The sequence below is a fragment of the Pristis pectinata genome, chromosome 22 (assembly GCF_009764475.1).
Source record: "Pristis pectinata isolate sPriPec2 chromosome 22, sPriPec2.1.pri, whole genome shotgun sequence".
NCBI classification, from domain to species: Eukaryota; Metazoa; Chordata; class Chondrichthyes; order Rhinopristiformes; family Pristidae; genus Pristis; species Pristis pectinata.
Window position 1 is genome coordinate 16412843 of NC_067426.1, and position 17709 is coordinate 16430551.

The 17709-nt window shown below is 40.6% G+C and overlaps 1 protein-coding gene across 1 annotated transcript in view; it reads left to right on the forward strand.

Annotated features, from left to right (window-relative positions):
• The first annotated feature begins 742 nt into the window (after window positions 1-742).
• Window positions 743-17709, forward strand: part of LOC127581688 (mannosyl-oligosaccharide 1,2-alpha-mannosidase IA-like) — an 82637-nt gene continuing 65670 nt past the window's right edge. The window contains 1 exon segment of the mRNA XM_052036313.1: window positions 743-1966. Coding sequence (XP_051892273.1) covers window positions 1463-1966 — 504 coding nt within the window. The 5' untranslated portion in view covers window positions 743-1462.

The window sequence follows — 17709 nt, forward strand, 5'->3', positions numbered from 1 at the left end:
GAGGTAAAGAACTGGGGAGGAGTTCTGGAGATGTGGAGCCAGATTGTAGAACCAGGAAGCAGGGGAATACACGGAAAGGCGGGGGGGGGGGGCGCGGAATAATCTGGATAATGGGGTCAGACTGGAGCAGTGAATTAAGGAGTCTGTGGTAGTGAATTTCTAGACGTTGGATCTCAGGGGTTGGGTTTAAGGCAAAACACCGAGGAGCAAGAGAAGTGGGATAGGGAGTGGAATCAAGGCGGGTTGGACGTCAGGAGATGTGATCATTTCATCCCTGCACCTCCTGCCTCCTCATTCCTGAAAGTCATTTACCTTTTCATGGGTGTTAGTGCTGGGCACTTCAGGAAATTAACTTGGACAAGGTCTCTCAAACAGGTGCTTGGCTCTTAATTTGTTTGTTGCTTTAAGAATGGGTAATGAATACCTTTGTTCATCATAATCCAAAGTGGTGGGTGGCATAATTTTAGTTAGAAGTGGGCATCTGCACATTGAGCCCTCGGTAGGTTAAACCAAGCAAAAACATTTACAACAGCAGACACCAACTCTATTCCTTATCCCTCTTCTTATTCTCTTATCCCTTTCTTCCCTTTCCTCTTTACCCCTGACTCTTCCTCCCTGTTCCCACACCCTCCCTCTGCTCTCTCTTTTCCCAATCCCTTTTGCTTTCTATTTTCTCCCTCCTTCCCTTTACCGCTTTCCCGCAGTAACCCCTCTCACTTTCTCTATTCCTCTCTTTAAATTGCCGCTGGCCTTCAACGGTGGGCTTTCTGTGGCAATAACAGAACTCCGGCTCGTCAGTGAACAAAGTCAACATGCCAACAGGCCTCCGGCTCCTTTCATGTACCTGGCCACATTGGACTGATCTGTGCCAAGCATCTCTTCCGCCGTGGTGCTCTCTCTTGCTTGACAGTGGCGCGGGCCAATGGCGAGGGCGGGTTTGGGGAGAGGCGGGCGCTGCTTCCGGTGCCAAGTGTGAAGAATTGTGACGGGAGGAAAACACGGCGCGAGCAGGATGAACTAACGGCCGCGGGCGCGGGCAGCGGCAGAGCGCGGGAGAGCATCACGTCGACCCGTCACCGGGCGGGCGGCCGGAGCTCGGCGACAGGCACAGCCCGCTTCCAGATCCTCAGGGAACATCGACTCGCCGAATCTGGCGGACGGACCAGTGAGATACCTGGTTGTCCAAAGAGGGACTATTAGTGGACAAGGAAATTCGCCGTGCGTGATCTGCCGGGCACTGGTCCACGTTTTGGATGGTGTGGCAGATCTAGTAGAGAGAAGATCCCCGCCGGGTGTTGGAGGGCGTCCCGCTGGCTGAGCAAGATCCCATTCGGTGTTGGGGCAGGTCCCGTTGGATGTTGGTGCACATCCAGTTGGGTGTTGGAGCAGGTCCCATTGGGTTGGAGAAGGATTGCGTTGGGGCTGACTCTGTTCTGAGCAGTTGTCGTGTGCGTGAGTGCTGATGATCCGAAAGCTATGTTCAGGGTCTGGACTGGGGCTGGGCAGTCGCTTCGGGAGTATTCGCCTCTCCCAGCGCTTCGTGTTTCTGATCTTTCTCAGTGCCTTGGTCACCGTGTGCTTCGGGGCCATCTTCTTCCTACCGGATTCCCTGCGACTCCGTCGCTTCTTCTTATTGTCCACCGAGCCGCAACGCACAGACATTGCGGGGAGTGGGCAGGGAGTGGGGCCGAGGCTCGCTGCAGCGTCCCCTCACAGGCAGGCAGAAGCGCACATCCGTTCACTGTGGCGAGGAAAGGAAGACAGACTCGGCAAAGAGTCCCTGCTGGATCTAATTCGCCAGGGGGTGACGGAAGGAGGGCGTAGGGTCACCGGCGATTCAGAGAGTGGGGCAGCAGTCAACGGAGGCCCGGTGGAGGCCAGTAACGGCCATCACCCGCCATCATTAGAACCACGAGCACAGTCGACAGATCAGGACGTTAGGAGCCACCGGGAGAAAGTCAAAGAGGTAGGAATATTCTACTCAGAACTGAAGGCATCAGTGTTAACTAGCTGGAATGCTCGCGACATTCGACTTGAGGCAGTTTAGCACAATCAGATGATAGAACACAATGGGATGGGCGCATGTTGCATAATCTTAATTTATTCATTGCCCTGGATGAGGTGGTCTAGGCTCCCTTTATAGATAGCAATGCAGTGGGAAAGTTCGTTTTTGGACTGGGAAGCTGTGCAAAACATGATAATGTTGACAACATAGTTCGGTCCAATCTCATACATTAATATATCCTAACATAAATGGACCGACAAACAGCGCAGACAACTGAAAGAATATTAAAACGTGCAAGACTGGGTTCTAATTTTTCTGTTAATATTCTTCCCATTGTCATTTTTATTGTGAGATGTAATGTTTAGTTTTAGGAGCCCCTCTTTGACAAGGAGACAATTAGATCTTTGTGATTGACCTCCACTTCTGCTTTCCAATATTGTATCACTTGGGCTTTTCAGTGACAGCCAAATGCTGGGCAACTGCATTAGCTTGTTGGCCAATCTAGATAGAGGGTAGGTGTCTTTGAATTATTTGGCGACACTGATTTCCCTTGCATGGATTGTGCAGACATATTAACTTGATCCAGTTGAAAATGCATAAAGGGTAAGTTTATGAATGGATGAGGTCATTACTATCCAGTGCAGCTGGTAGTTTGGGCCATCTGTATGTACTGATTTTGGCTTGCTGCATTGGATCAATGAGGAAGTGTAGAGAATGAAGCTGATTCTGTGCAAATCCATTTCACCCATTTTCATCTCTATAACAAAAAAACTCTCAGATATTCTATGATGATGGGCTAGAATTGGCCATTCACTGGAAGCCATGATTGCAAAACTGCACAAGTAGATCTGGTTAGAGGATTGGTTTTTACTGGGAGTTGTGGAGTTTGATGCTGGGGTGACCATATTTAGGAATGCTGTGCTGATATCCATTCTATGAGAAAGCAAGAACTGATCTAATGCTGATGGGAATTCTACAAAGGTCATTGACTGCATGGGAAAAATGATTCATCTGTGGCTGAGGAAGTTAAGAATGACAATTAGATTGAAAGAAAAGGCTAATAAAGTTGCAGAGTATAGTAGTACTGTCTTGGAAGAATTGGAAGAATTTTAAAAACCAGCAAAAGATGACAGCGAGTAAGTAAGTGGCAGAGTGTTAAACAAATATATCATATCTGTTTTTGCAGTGAGAGCACAAAGAGCATACCAACAGGCACTAAGTAGTGGGTAGTCAACATGCAGGAGAAAGTGAGGAACTTAAATCAATTAATGTCAGGAGAGAAAAAGTACCAGGAGAAATTATGGAATTAAAGGCTGACAGATTCCTTGGACTTGATGGCCTGCATCCTAGGGTTCTAAAAGAAGTGGCTGCAGAGATGGTGAAAGCATTGGTTATGATCTCACTGAAGGTCTCACTGAATTTCATACACGTAGAAAAGCATAACTTGGCAGGCAGAACCAACATGATTTATTGAAATGGAAATTGTGTTTAACAAACATATTAGGGTTTGTTGAGAATGGTAGATAAAGAGGATACAATATGTGTAATGCGTTTGGATTTCCAAAAGGCTGTCAATAATGTACCATGTGAAAGGTTACCGCAAAAGATAAAGGCTTATGGAAAGTATGGGAAGAGATTAACAGATAGAAAGAGAGTAGTGATAAATGGGTCATTTTCAAGTTGACAGTCTGTACCTGGTATAGTGCCTCAAGGATCTGTGTTGGAAGTGGCTTGTTTACCTATTTGCAGACTACATGAATAACTTAGGTAAAAGGACTTAGTGTATCCTTAGTTTGCTTAAGATATAAAAATACATGGAAAATACATAGGGATGGTAGGCATTGAATGATGGAGCTTATTTAAGGGGCCATGCAGCCCACTCCTCCTATTTCTAATGTCCTTCTGTAACAAGAGGATAAGTAAACACATTTAGCAGCTTGGAATATCAAAATGTTGCACTGAATCAACAAGTAGGTCTCAGGAAGTGCTCTGATTAGGAGGGAGCCGAGAAGAAAAGAACCCAAAGGAAATTAAAGTGAGATCATATTTGGATCAAATTGATTTTTCTGTTACTCATGTATAAGAAAATACTTCATGAAAATCAGCAAATAAGTTATCACAAGCATTTATAAATTACTGGTTGGGTCTCAGGTGGAGTATTGTATTCAATTCTTGCCATAACACTACTGCACTTTAGAAAGTAATTCAAGACTTTGGTGAATATGTAGAAAATTTCTGGAATGGTACCATGGTTGAGGGTAATAGTTTTGTGGAGGGACTAGAAAAGCTAAATAGAATTTTTCAAAATTGAGGGTTTTCAAAGGAGAAATCTGCATTGTGGGTTGGTAACCAGAAGAGGAACAGATCAACAAAATAGTCCAAGGACAGATTAGTTTTTTATCTCTGCAAGTTGGTTAATAATATACGACAGTACTGGATTCTGAAAGATTTGACCGATATTACCATCTAGTCTGATAACCAACTGTTGATCGCTACATTAATTTCTGTCTTTGGTTAATTTCAGTATTGCTCATAAATGCTGAATGTGGTACTTTATCAAATACCTTTGGAAAATCTCTATCCACCATTAACCTTCATCAACCCTTTCTGCTACTTAATTAATTCATGCTAAGTGTTTCCACCATTTTCTGTTTTTACTTCTGATTTCCAGCATCTGTTTTTTTGGGCTAATCACTTTATGGAACACAAAAGATTTCCATGTAAGTGCAACCCTAGGTTCTACTTTTCCAATCACTCTTACTTGTTTGCTGTTAGCCTCAAGAGTACCTTTAAAGGAACTTCTGCCTTCAAGGTTGATATTATTACACCTTCAGTCCCAAACCAGAGCTCTCTTTTTCTCATGGATACTAGGACTGGTAATCATGGGACAGTAAAACAAATCCATCAAGACTTTAGGACAAGGAAAGGAGGGAGATTGATACTCGAGATGGGAATTCCCTGCAGGTAAATGACTTCTGGGGTATGATTTTCTTTATGATAGGTGGGTTGAGGGCAGGAGTGAGTTAGGTTTGGGATGGGATTCTCTATTTGGTTTGCAGCCATTTGGGTGGTGAAGGGAATGGATTGGTCCTCAGGTTGTGGATCCGCTAATGCTGTATAGTTATTAGAACAGTTGCCACCCTTAATAGCCACAATTGATTTACTTCATCACATCTAAGGGTCACTGGAGTCATTTTCACTTTGCCAAATTTTTGTGCTTCCTCTGACTTTACTATGTGACTATTCACTCATCCTCTGAGTCTGACGAAAGGTCTTTTTTTATTAATTATTAGAGCACATAGATATTTAAAGTATCTATATTGTATGTACCTGGTTAGTACATGATGTGTTAACACATATGCCTAGAAATTCTGCCACATAGTGCTGGTTTTATCAATGCTACATAGGGGAAAATTGATGTTTTCAATCAAATAGAATGCCATAATATTGCTCTTCGGTCTGAACCTTGCCACTCTGCAAATTAGGCTAGGTACTTCACTTTGTAAATCACACGCACAAATTACCTATTTTTCGCATAGGATTTGCAAGTAATCATGTAAAGCCGTATGCAATGCTTGGAAAGAGTGTTGCTAGGAGAAATTAGGTCACATTCAGCCAAAACAGCCAATTGCAACAGAACCAGGTTTTCATATCACTGCTTTCATTGCAGTAGTTCAGGTTTTAGAAATTATTTGCATATTTTCCTCAAATTTCTATTGTATGCTGCAGAGCACCTTGATGCTGCTTGACACAGACTTTAGGTGCAGTCCATTGCTAGTCCCACAGCTAAAAGCTTGTTTTGCTTTGGTGATGGTTTCATTGGGTTTGTAACATGAGCTGAAACTTAACATGTGGAGTCAGAGGCAGTGAGAAGAGGACTAGAAGAACTCATACCCACAGATTTGATACGCACAGATTGTACAAGGACCTACATTCTTTTTTCAAGTTTCTAAGGAGTAAGAAGGAGAAGCTAAGGCTTTCTAAGTCAGCAAAAAACAAACTGCTCGAGGAACTCAGCGGGTCAAGCAGCATCTGTGGGGGTAAAGGAATTTTCAATGTTTTGGGTTGAGACTCTGCATCAGGACCTGCTTTCTAAGTCAGACGTGGCAGAGATCTGTGCTTACCTCTGGATCATTACAAGCAGCTGATCTATGTCCTGTCTCGTTATCTGTTACTCTCCCCAGCACTAGGGAGATTTGGTATTATTCTCCACTCAATGGAACTTTCTTGACTTCCTGCAGCAGAGGACATGAGGTTGAGCATGCACGTAGATTTGCCAGCACCATGGACTTGCCCAAGGCTCAGGCAGCAGATGACTGCATTCATATTGTTCTTTAGGCTCCTCTTCAGAAATCACAGCTGTATGAACATTTATTATTTCCTATTTGACTATGAGAAGAATTTTCTTATGGTTTGTACAAAGTATCCAGGGATCTTGCATGATGCATTCATTCTTAGGTAGTGTACCTGGTCTACCATATTTCAGGGTCAGCATTGCATTGAAAGAAGGATCTTGAAATATCGCCTCCATCCTTCACATCTACCTCCTGTGAATGCTGTAATTGGAGAAATACAGTGAAAATTATGGGAGCACCAGGAGCCCAGTGGAATACAACAATGATCCATTATCTGCATCACTTCAGAGTGCCTTCCAGACATGATTTCACCGAATGTTGCCTGCTGCTTCCTGCACTATTTAGCCAATGAGAGAGCTGAGTGCTTACCTATGACCATTAGCACTAGGAAGGGGAGGAAATATATTTGTAAAATATGTCAGAGGATGAGGATTACAAGAAGTTGCACCACAGGAGATACTCTCTGTACAGGCTGTTAGAGACAATCTAGTTGCCTGTAGCCTCTTCTGAACACTCCTAATTCTGAGATTCCATGCTCAGTCATGCACTGTCAGTATAGACATGTGGGGCTGTGCTCACAGCAACCACTTGTTATCATTTGGCAAGGGATTAATACAACAAGATCTCTCTGCCCTTCAACTTCAGTGGATTTTGCATGCAGAAAGTATTGAAAGGCAATCTTTTTATCTGCAGAGAAGTATTTCAGGAAAACATTGAAGATTGGGCATGATCAGTCAGGAATTTCTATTGATGCCAATAGCATTAGTGGGTCCATGATGCAATGAGAATACAAATAATATGCATGCATGGATGCCTTTATTATCCTCCAAATTTTCATTGATTTAAGAGGCTATTCTGTGAACACAAAACACATCAGCCTTCTTGCTTTGACCCTGACACACTGCAGTTGTGTTGTATTTTGGGCTCATCTTCAGAACCCAGAATTGTGATTAAGGGAAACCGTCAATAAACACACAGTATTATTTCTTTGCATTTATTTGGTTCTATTAAAGATTCCATAAATTTGCAATGAAATATATTGCAGGGCCTTAGACACAACTGCCTTCATGGACTTGTTAGCATTTTTGATTCTATAGAACATTACAGCACAGTACAGGCCCTTCGACTCGTGATGTTGTGCCGACATTTTCATTGCAATTTGATTGGCAGTTTGATAGCTCATAAGATTCTTGTAGATTGTCGCTTGAGTTACATTTGGCTCTCAGCATTTGGCTCGTGTCCCCTCCCTCAATTCTTTTTTCTGGTACACTGATGACTGCATTGATGCTGCTTCCTGTACATATATAGAACTTAAATATTCTATTACTTTTGCTGCCAAGTTCCAACCTGCTCTCACCTTCATCTTCTCTGACCCTTTCTTTCTGGATCTCTCTGTCACTGTCTTGGGGTGTAGATTGGTAACAAACAAACATTACAAGTTCGCAAACACCCACAGCTATCTCAACTGTATTTCCTTCCACCTTGCCTCCAGTAAGGACTCTATTCCATTCTTTAAGTTCCTCCATCTCCATTGATTATGATAAGGACCCACATGAAAAGTTTTTTCTTCTGATCTACCTTCCTTTTTCCTCGACTATGATTTCATTTCAACCATAGTTGATAGACCCCATGACTGCACTTCTTCCACTTCCCACACTTCTACTCTCACTCCCACCCCCAGAACAAGAATAGAGTTCTCCTGGTCCTCACTTTCCGCTCCACCTGAGTGTGTCCAGCATATTCTGTTTTTATTTCAGATTTCCGTCGTCTGCAGTTTTTTTTATTTGAGTTTATAATCTTGAAGGGTGCAATGTTTTAGATTTATAAGATAGTATTTGCAATAATGATTTGTCATCTCAATGGGGGTTTACTGTTATCAGCAGTAGCCAGACAATTTTGTGCTGATGGACATTCCTGGAAAAACTCGATCATCCTTTTATGCTAACTCACTTATACCAAGCAAGACCCCAAACCCTTTGCAAAGTCCAGACATTAATGATTCCTTTCCTCTCATTTGCTCTGAGACTTGGACTACTTACAGCAGGTAATTCACAGCACTGGAGAGATGTTATCAACGATGTCTCCCCAAATCCAATGTCAGCATCTTCTCCCAACCATAACTGCACTCATTTGGCTCTTTTGGGCAGACCACTTTGTTTGCATGCCCAACACCAGATTTCTGAAACACACACTCTGTTCCAGTCTCTATCGTAGCAAGAGATTGCTTGATAGATGGAGGAAAATATTTATGGATTATGTCAAAACCATGAAGAAATGTGACATCTTCACCAACTTCTGGGATCCCCATGGTCCACAAAGTGGAAAAGGAACATTTGTATTTTGGTCTTTATGTCCATAGATCAAGTACCCACAGAAGCCCAGTGTAAACAGTGAAAGGAGTGCACCACCATACTCAGAAACTATCCCCACCTAGCACCTCCTAATTCCACCTGTGGCAGAGTCTGCGGGGTCGCTCATTGGTTATCTCTGATCCTACAAAACTAAAGTGGAAGTAAATCACTCTTAATCCTGTGGGACTGCCTAAGAAGAGGCAGTAGACTTTGGAATCTTTCAGCACAATCATATGACAAGGTGGCGAAGGAAAAGCTTTATGCTATGAAGACCATTCTACTAACTTTCACTAATCAGTAATGCCTCAGGGCCAGGATGAGGGATTATGTCTGTGCATTTCTTCAGAGTGGAATGAGGAAATTTAATCCTCTAGCTAGGGGCAAATGTACATGTCTTTGTCACTAGATATTCTGGTGACATCTACCATTTTACTCCTTTCGGCAATGGAACACTAGTTTCTCCTTTTATGAAGGAGAATTGAAATTCAAATTAACTGCAGTCTCTAATTGATTTCTGAAGTTCCTCCATAATGTTTATGTTTTCATTAATGTTAACCAACTGAGTGAAGGATAAAGTTACAATGAGGGATAACATTGTAGGATGCTTTAATTCATCTCTAATGAAGTAGGGCTAGGACTCCATTTGCACCCATCTTTGGGTTCTTGAAGCTTGAGTAACTGAAAGGATTTTACTTCACAAATCAAACCAAATGATAAATCAAAATGAAACATTATGGTTTACAATTAAACACACCACTATTTACCAATAGTCATTAGCCTCCAACTAATGAGATGTATTCCCTTCCCTGCCTGTAGGCTTCTATCTTTTACTTGTGGATTTAGAAGATTAAGATGCATGGGATCCACAGTGACTTGGTAGTTTGAATTGAGAATTGGCTTGTCCATAGAAGACAGAGGATAATGGTGGAAGGGCGTTATTCTGGCTGGAGGTCTGTGACTAGTGGTGTTCCGCAGGGATCAGTGCTAGGACATCTGTTCTTTGTGATATATGTAAGTGTCTTGGATGAAAATATAGATGGGTGGGTTAGTAAATTTGCAGACAACACAAAGATTGATGGAGTTGCAGACAGTGAAGAAGGTTGTCAAAGGATACTGCAGGATATAGATCAATTATAGATCTGGGTGGAGAAATGGCAGGTGGAATTTAATCCGGGCAAGTGTGAGGTGTTGCATTTTGAGAGGTCAAATGTAGGGGGAAAGTCTACAGTTAATGGCAGAACCCTTAACAACATTGATGTACAGAGGGATCTTGGGGTTCAAGACCATACCTCCCTGAAAGTAGCCATGCAAGTAGATAGGATGGTAAAGAAGATGTATGGCATGCTTGGTCGGAGCATTGAGTTTTAGAGTCAGGAAGACACGATGCGGCTAAATAAAACTTTGGTTAGGCTGCATTTGGAGTATTCTGTGCAAATCTGGTCACTCCATTACAAGGAGGAAGTGGAGGCTTTGGAAAGGGCACAGAGAGGTTTACCGGGATGCTGCCTGGATCAGAGGGTATGAGCTATAAGGAGAGGTTGGACACACTTGGATTGTTTTCTCTGGAATGTCAGAGGTTAAGGGGAGACTTGATAGAAGTTTATAAAATTATGAGAGGCATAGATTGGTTAGACAATCAGAATAGAAATGTCAAATACTAGAGGACAATGAGTTGGGTCGAAGGGCCAGTTTCCATGCTGTAAGACTCTGACTCCATGACCCTATGGATTTAGGGTGAGAGGGGGAAAGTTTAAAGGAGAGGTATGGGGCAAGTTTTTTTTACACAGAGAATGATAGGTGTCTAGAACAGGCTGCCAGGGGTAGTAGTGGAAGCAGATGCAAAAGCACTTAAGAGGCTTTTAGATAGGCATTTGAATATGGAGAGATATGGATCATGTTCAGGCAGAAGAGGTTTAGTTTAATTGGGTATCATGTTCAGCACAGACATTGTGAGCTGAAGGGTATGTTCCTGTGGTATACAGTTCTGTGTTCTATGATTCACTTGCCCTGCAGTGTTTCAGCTGCTGACTGCAGCATCTTGCCATACGTGGCTGCAGTTTGAGATGTGGCTGGCTGATTGCGGGGCAGAGACAAAGCGTTTGTCTGAGAACCAGCAGTGGGGGGAGATATACTGACATCTTGAGAGACGATAGCACTTTAGTGCTACACAATATCGGTGGAATTCTCCCAGGACTGGGCAGATAACACTTTTCCTCAACAATTTTGATGTCACACATGGAGAATGGGGGAGAAGAGAATGTTTGCATGCTCCCTTATCTCTCCTATCTCTTTCTCTCATGCCACGACAACAATAACAAAAGGTGTAACAGTAGTGTGACTTTGTGAAAAGGGGTCCTTCAAGGGCTGGACGCCCAAGGACCTATGCTCCTTACCTTGTATGGAAAATGCTGGTCATCCAAAACACACTACTGCCTTTGCTCTAGGCTCACAATCTAAATGTATAATCCTGCTACATTGGCAGTGATGAATTTGCAGCACTGGATTAATGGTCCATTTATGGGCCAGATATGCAATAGTATCCATAATGATATCGATTCAAACTAGAGGAATAGTAAAAGAATGTTGCTTGTCCAAAAGATATCAAACTCATTTTTTGAGCTACTTTGAGTTTCAATAGCATAAGAAGAATATTGGAAAACAGAATATCAAACTACTTGCTCCAGTAAACCCTCTTTTTGTAAGCAATTTCCTTTTTACCTTGACTTCTGAGAGTAATTAACCAAATTTCAGCATTGCTGCAGCTTTGCATAATATGCTAATCAACCTTAATCATTTGTGTTTTACGAAATGTATTTATTTGATTTCGCCAGCACAGAGATCCTTCAATACATGTTTCAAAAGTTTATCTGTCTCTGGATTCCATTTTAAAAAAAGAGGTGTTTGACCACCTTATTTTTAATGGATGTATGCAGCTCAGTGATCTTGCTTCTTCTGGGAATTTAAACATCTTCAAATGATTGGTAAACATTTTCATATCTCTAGTGTTACTTTTGAGCTTGCTAATTGTGCACAGTCCTGTATTCAGTCTGATCAATCTAATTGAACCTACAGTTGATAGCACAATCCTTGTTGGACATTAGTTGAAAAACCTAGACACATGTTCTTAATGAAAATAATTTGATTCTGTGAATCTCACTTAATAATAACTTAATAAGAAAAACTGATGAAATCAAACTAAGCCCAGGCACTGGAAGGCAGGGTTATAATGTAGTTAGGAGTAATGAGGGAGGGAGAAAATGCAGATTTATAGCAGCATTAAACAGAGTTTCCATTGCAACCCTTGGCTTTGCAATATCTCCATATACAAGGAAATTTAAACTAATAAAGAGAATGGAAACAGGGTTGAGAATGTATTGTACGCTGTCAAACAATGGAAAGGAGATAGATAGAACACAGAGAAAAACTACAAAAAAGTCTAATATTAACAGAATCTTTATTTTCTTTGATTATAAACTGAAATTGTGGAAAAATATGCTATTTATCTAAGAACAAAGGTTGAGAAGACATCTAATAATGCATTATAAGTTCTGAAAACTTTGACAAAACAACTAAGAAAAACTTTGTTTGGATTGGGAGCCAATTTTTAGATGATCGAAAGGTTGGAGCATAATTTTTAGATGATCAAAAGATTGTGTTGATCTTGACAATTTGTGTGGGGTCATTAAGCATCTTCATGGAGTGCATCCATGTTCCCGGAGCAGTCCTTCTGGGATTGATCTCTGCCACAAAATCTTTCTAATGGCCTTTGATAATGTGTCTGAAGAGCCATTAGTCACATAGATTCAGTTTTAACAGAACTCTTGCAACCACAATACACTGTCCCTTTGAAGAAGCAAAGGCTGCCTTAACCAGAATTAGGCCCACACTGCATGAGGCTTATGCTGACACATACAGCCATTGAAAAGAGATGCCAGAATTTTAATGCACAATTAACCTGTGTCCATTTGCTGCGATGTAGGCAGCACACCATTCATGCAACTTGGAGTGTGCCAGTTGCAATCATGGAAAATGACAAGCAGTACAAACTGGTGTATGGCCTACATTGCAGGGAATAGGCATAGGTTAATCGTGCATTAAAATAGTAGCACATCTTTCTATGGCGTGGCACGGTGGGGTGGGAGGCAACCAACTTAACCCATTAGCTTCCTTTTACTGCAGTAAGAAGTTGGACTCTAATATTACATCATTAATCTGTGTTATCTAATGTATTAGTAGCTGATAAGGATGTTATTGAGGATTAGATTTCTATACTTTAGATAACAGTTCTAATGTAGTTTGAGTTAAATCAAAATCCATGTATTGAAAACAATAAAAAAGTACAGAAACTGGAAATTGTTGGAGACAATATATGTTAGTCAGTGGTGAAAACCAAGGTTAATATCTTCAGTTTAGACCAATGTCAAAAGCATTTAAAAGGGAATTTAATGACAAGAAGTGAAAGTGAGAATGCACCTGCTTAGGCATACACACAAGGAAAAGTTAGAATGGCTATCTACTAATGATAATGCAAAGCAAACAAATCAACCCAGCAACCTGTCTGAGGAATAAAAGGAACAAACTGACACTGTAAATATTGGTTTACTTTATCCTTTACTTAAACAATTACAATATAAACAGTAAATTATTCTTGCTTTTATTGCACAATAAACCCAACCTAATCTAAACCATTAATCAGGGTGTCCCTAATGAAAGTTTTAGACATACATATTCTTTTGAGAATTTGTGTTTATGCACATCTCAGTTGCATCCCATTTTTTGCAGATCTGTACATGTACCTTTCGTGCTGTAGAAAATTAGAGAGTCGAAAGAGTAAATACTGACTTCAATTACAGTGTTATAGATTTAGAAAGTATGAATGTTATGAAGCATTACGAATTTTGCTTGCTTGTGGGGGATATACATTTCACAATTATCCTGGAAATGTAATTAAACATCAGTGAATAGAACATCCTTACAAGAAGGACACAATATTAAACGATTTAATTACATCTTTGAGTTTCAAAAACACAATGAACCAAATCATACTTGCCTGCAGCTGGCAGTTTCATAGGGAACTGTGCCATCAGGTTACTCAGTACTTAGTACATCTCATACTTCTGTGTGTGTGCATTGAAACAAAACAGTTAAAGATGAGCTGGAGGTCGGATCCCAGTGCATCAGATCACCTCTCTGCTGCTGGTCTCACCATTGAGTCCAGTGGCAGATCATTGGCATGATAAAGGGGGAGGCCAGATGCGGTTTGCATCTGGCACTCAGCTTTGCAGTGGGGACATCTGGCATTTAAATGGTAACCCATTCATTTCAGTGGAGTTGCCACCCTATGAAAGAATGTGAGTGCTTTAGATTTTACTTCTGTTTTAATGTTTTGATTATGTATCTCATTTGCATTTATCTTTTTAACTTAATCATTTAAATCTATTTAAATATTTTTTAAAAGATATCTCTGATTATCAGTTACTAAGAAAACCTGCTTGTGGCTTAGTTGCTGCTTGAAGATCACTCCACTTCATGGGTGCTCCACCCTACAATTGACTGGGTCCAGGAGAATATAGCCTATATTAGTCTTATTATCAAAGGAATATCTGCAAAATCGTTTCTGAATTCTAGAAATATTTGTAACAGAGAATTGTTGAGCTACATTTCATTGTTGCCTTCACAGAAAATAGTGGTGTTTTATGCCCTGTTACCTTAGTAGCTGTCTTCTCTGATGATTGATTGTGGTGAGTTGTTATATGTTGAAAAATATTCCATAAGAAATTTGATGTAGCCTCAGGCCAAGAATGCTTGTGCATCAATGCCTAAACTTGTGTTTTCAAATTTATTCATGTTTGAATTTCCAATTTGAATGCAGAACATTATTAGGTCAAGGAGTTCACAACTTGCTGCACAACATAGCTGCACAACATAGCTGCATATTTTTTGGCCACATTCTGAAGTTGCCCTCATTGCAACAGCACTTCGCTATCCCCAGACCACCCCACCATGGCCACTGGACTGTGAGCATTGTAGGGGATAATGATTCAGGAGCTGCTGGTAAAGCCTGAAACGGTCTGTCACCTCTGAGTTAATTCCTCATTAGTTGATAGTTTAGTGTTTTTTCTTGCTGCTAAAAAATTTCACAAGGAAAAGGCAGAATTTGCTGATCTGTTATGGTTACCAAATCTATTTGGTGCCTTGAGGTGTTTGGTTCATTTTTGGAAGTAAGCCACTTATGTTTTTGATGTGAAGCAACTACTCTTATTTGTTTTGCAGAATATAAAATGACTAGTGCATTCAAAACTCTTTGATAGAGTGCTGATTTATATAGATGTCCCTACATTGTTGCTTCAGAGTTTATGCAGAGTGTTTTTTTCTCAACCTATTACTTTTTAAAGTCTTAAAGTAAGTTGAAGTGCAGTTTGAACATCACATGTTTTGACCTGCCCATGGTGCAGTTAGAGATTATAGCAAAGGATTTAATGAAGCATGCAATTGTATAGATCTGCTTGGTAGCACCCAAAGGAATACCCTTGAATTTACATTCTGTAAGTTTTTGTTTCCTTTTTCTGTGCCTTGGTTTGTTTGAGACCTTCCTTTGTTTTTGACAATGTTTCCTCGGTATGGGAATATGTCAGTTTTAGTCAAATTTAAACATAGATCCATTCTAGGCTGCTTTGGCGTGCAATAGCATATTTTAGTACAGATGTATTGGATATTACCAGCAGCTACTTAATGCAAATTGAAAGCATATTTTAATGGCAAAGTTTTGAGTGCTGTGTGCCATTTTGGTCACCCTTTCTTTAGATAGTAGCCAAATAATTTCAGTCCTCTTGATTAAATTGTAAGGATTAAGGTGGGAACTAACATTTTTGTGGGCACAAAGAATATCAAAGATGTATGATTCATGATTTAGAATAATTAATGTATAAGGTAGAAGTTTTTCTCTCCTGCAGGAACAAGCACAAATACCATAAGCAAGATTGTAGATTGCTGATGATTCATGCAATGCTCAGTTATACTAGCAATTCACCAAATAGTGAAATAGTCTGTCTATTTGCTGCAATGCCTGTACCACAACCAAGCTGACAAATGACAAGCAATATCTGCACTACGTAAGTTCCAGGCAATGACCATCTCTAATTGGAGGTAGTCTAACCACTTTAAAATTCAGTGACATTGCCCTTGGAGAATTCCCACCATCAATATCCTGGGAGATACCAGGATCAACTGTGATTGCTGTCCCACAGACTAATCAAGCAATGTCCAGATATTGTCATATTTACAGATGTAAGTCCATTACCCAATTTCTCAGAATCTTATATTATCAATCCATGGAAGTGAGACTCCAGACCACAGTCAAATAAACTTTCTAATCACCCACTGCCCATTATCTGTTCAATTATTTCTGCTTGTGACTAGACATCATTAAGAGTAAACTTTGAGCAGCAGTACAAAATTAAGTCTGCAGGAGGAGCTTATCAAGATTCTCTAGGTAATATACAGCTGACCATGTCCTGAATGACCTATCTGCCAGTCTGGGTCAGTTACTGGAGGATAGTGGTTGTAAACACTATAATCTATGTGATGTTTTCCTCTTTAAGCATATTCATTTACAATAATTGTGGTAAACATGGCAATTGCACAGTCCTTGTAAAGAAAGTGTATTTTAATGTAAAGGCTTCCTTCATTTTGCAATATGGCACTGTTATTGTGCCACATTGATGCAGATCCCCAAGCATGCCAAAACTGAGCACCATGATTAACTGTGAGTGATTAGTCGCAACACAAATATATATTATTGCTGTCTGTCATTTCGTCCCTCATTCCTAGATAATTATTAAGTCAAGGCATGAGCTCTGATTTTAGAAAGTGTAGAAAAGCATGCCAGATGTAAGAACAGATGTAGTTTAGAATGAAGGGAGAGACTAGTGAAGATGGTACACATGGTATCCATATGGTTAAAATGCAAGAGGTATGGAATGGGGTTCAAAGGTTCCATAATCAAATAATCAAACAATTGTGGACCTCTGGAATGTTATTATATTCATTTGATAATAATGAGTGTGCCTGAACAAGAAGATAATGTTCAAAGAACATCTATAGCCACTCTGCAACCCAGTATGATTGTGTACCAGATGACACTGATGTGTTTGATGGTTTCTTCACTTAACTCCAGTTAAATTTTTGGTCAGTGGCAACAACCCCCCCTCCCCCTCCCCCCCAATATTGATGGTGGGAACTTTCCAAAAAGACAGGATAAATCTCTTCTTTGTTTCCCCACCATCACAGACAACAAATATTGGCCAATTCATTTCTCTCCAAGTTGGATCAAACAAGCAAATTATTGATCCTGAAACAAACATAGCTGTAGCACTTGTGGATCAGAGTAATGCACCCAGGCCAAGCTATGGGAGAAAATAGTTGTAGTTGTTGGAGGACAGTCACAGATTGTACAAACCCAGGATATCACTGCAGGAGTTCCTCAAGGAAGTGTCCTTTGTCCAATAATCTTCAGTTACCTCTGTCCATAGAGCTCTGTTTCACTCAGAAGCTCTGAAAATATTTGTAATAGCGTTAGCCTAGAGTAAGATTGGCATGATATCTAGCAAACCGCCAAGGCAAAACTCATTAGTAATCATATTTAACAATAGGAAGCTCACTTACTCTGGTTGAACTTGAATGATACATCATCATATTCCAGCCCATCAACATCTTGGGGTGTTACTGTTGACCTGAAACTACTTTATTTTATAACAGTGTATTTGTTTATGGGTTGTGGACATTGAGGGCAGTATTTTCCCCGAACTAATTAATATGCAACTCCACACTGGAGTCGCATATAGACCAGATAAGGATGGCAGATTTCCTTTCTTGAAGGACATCTACTATTGACTCTCTTCAGTGGAGAAGAATAATGTCCCTTAAATGAACTTGGTATATAAAATGGAACTTATGGAGTGCACAAGTTCTAGCATCAGTGGAGCCTGTCACGCAGATG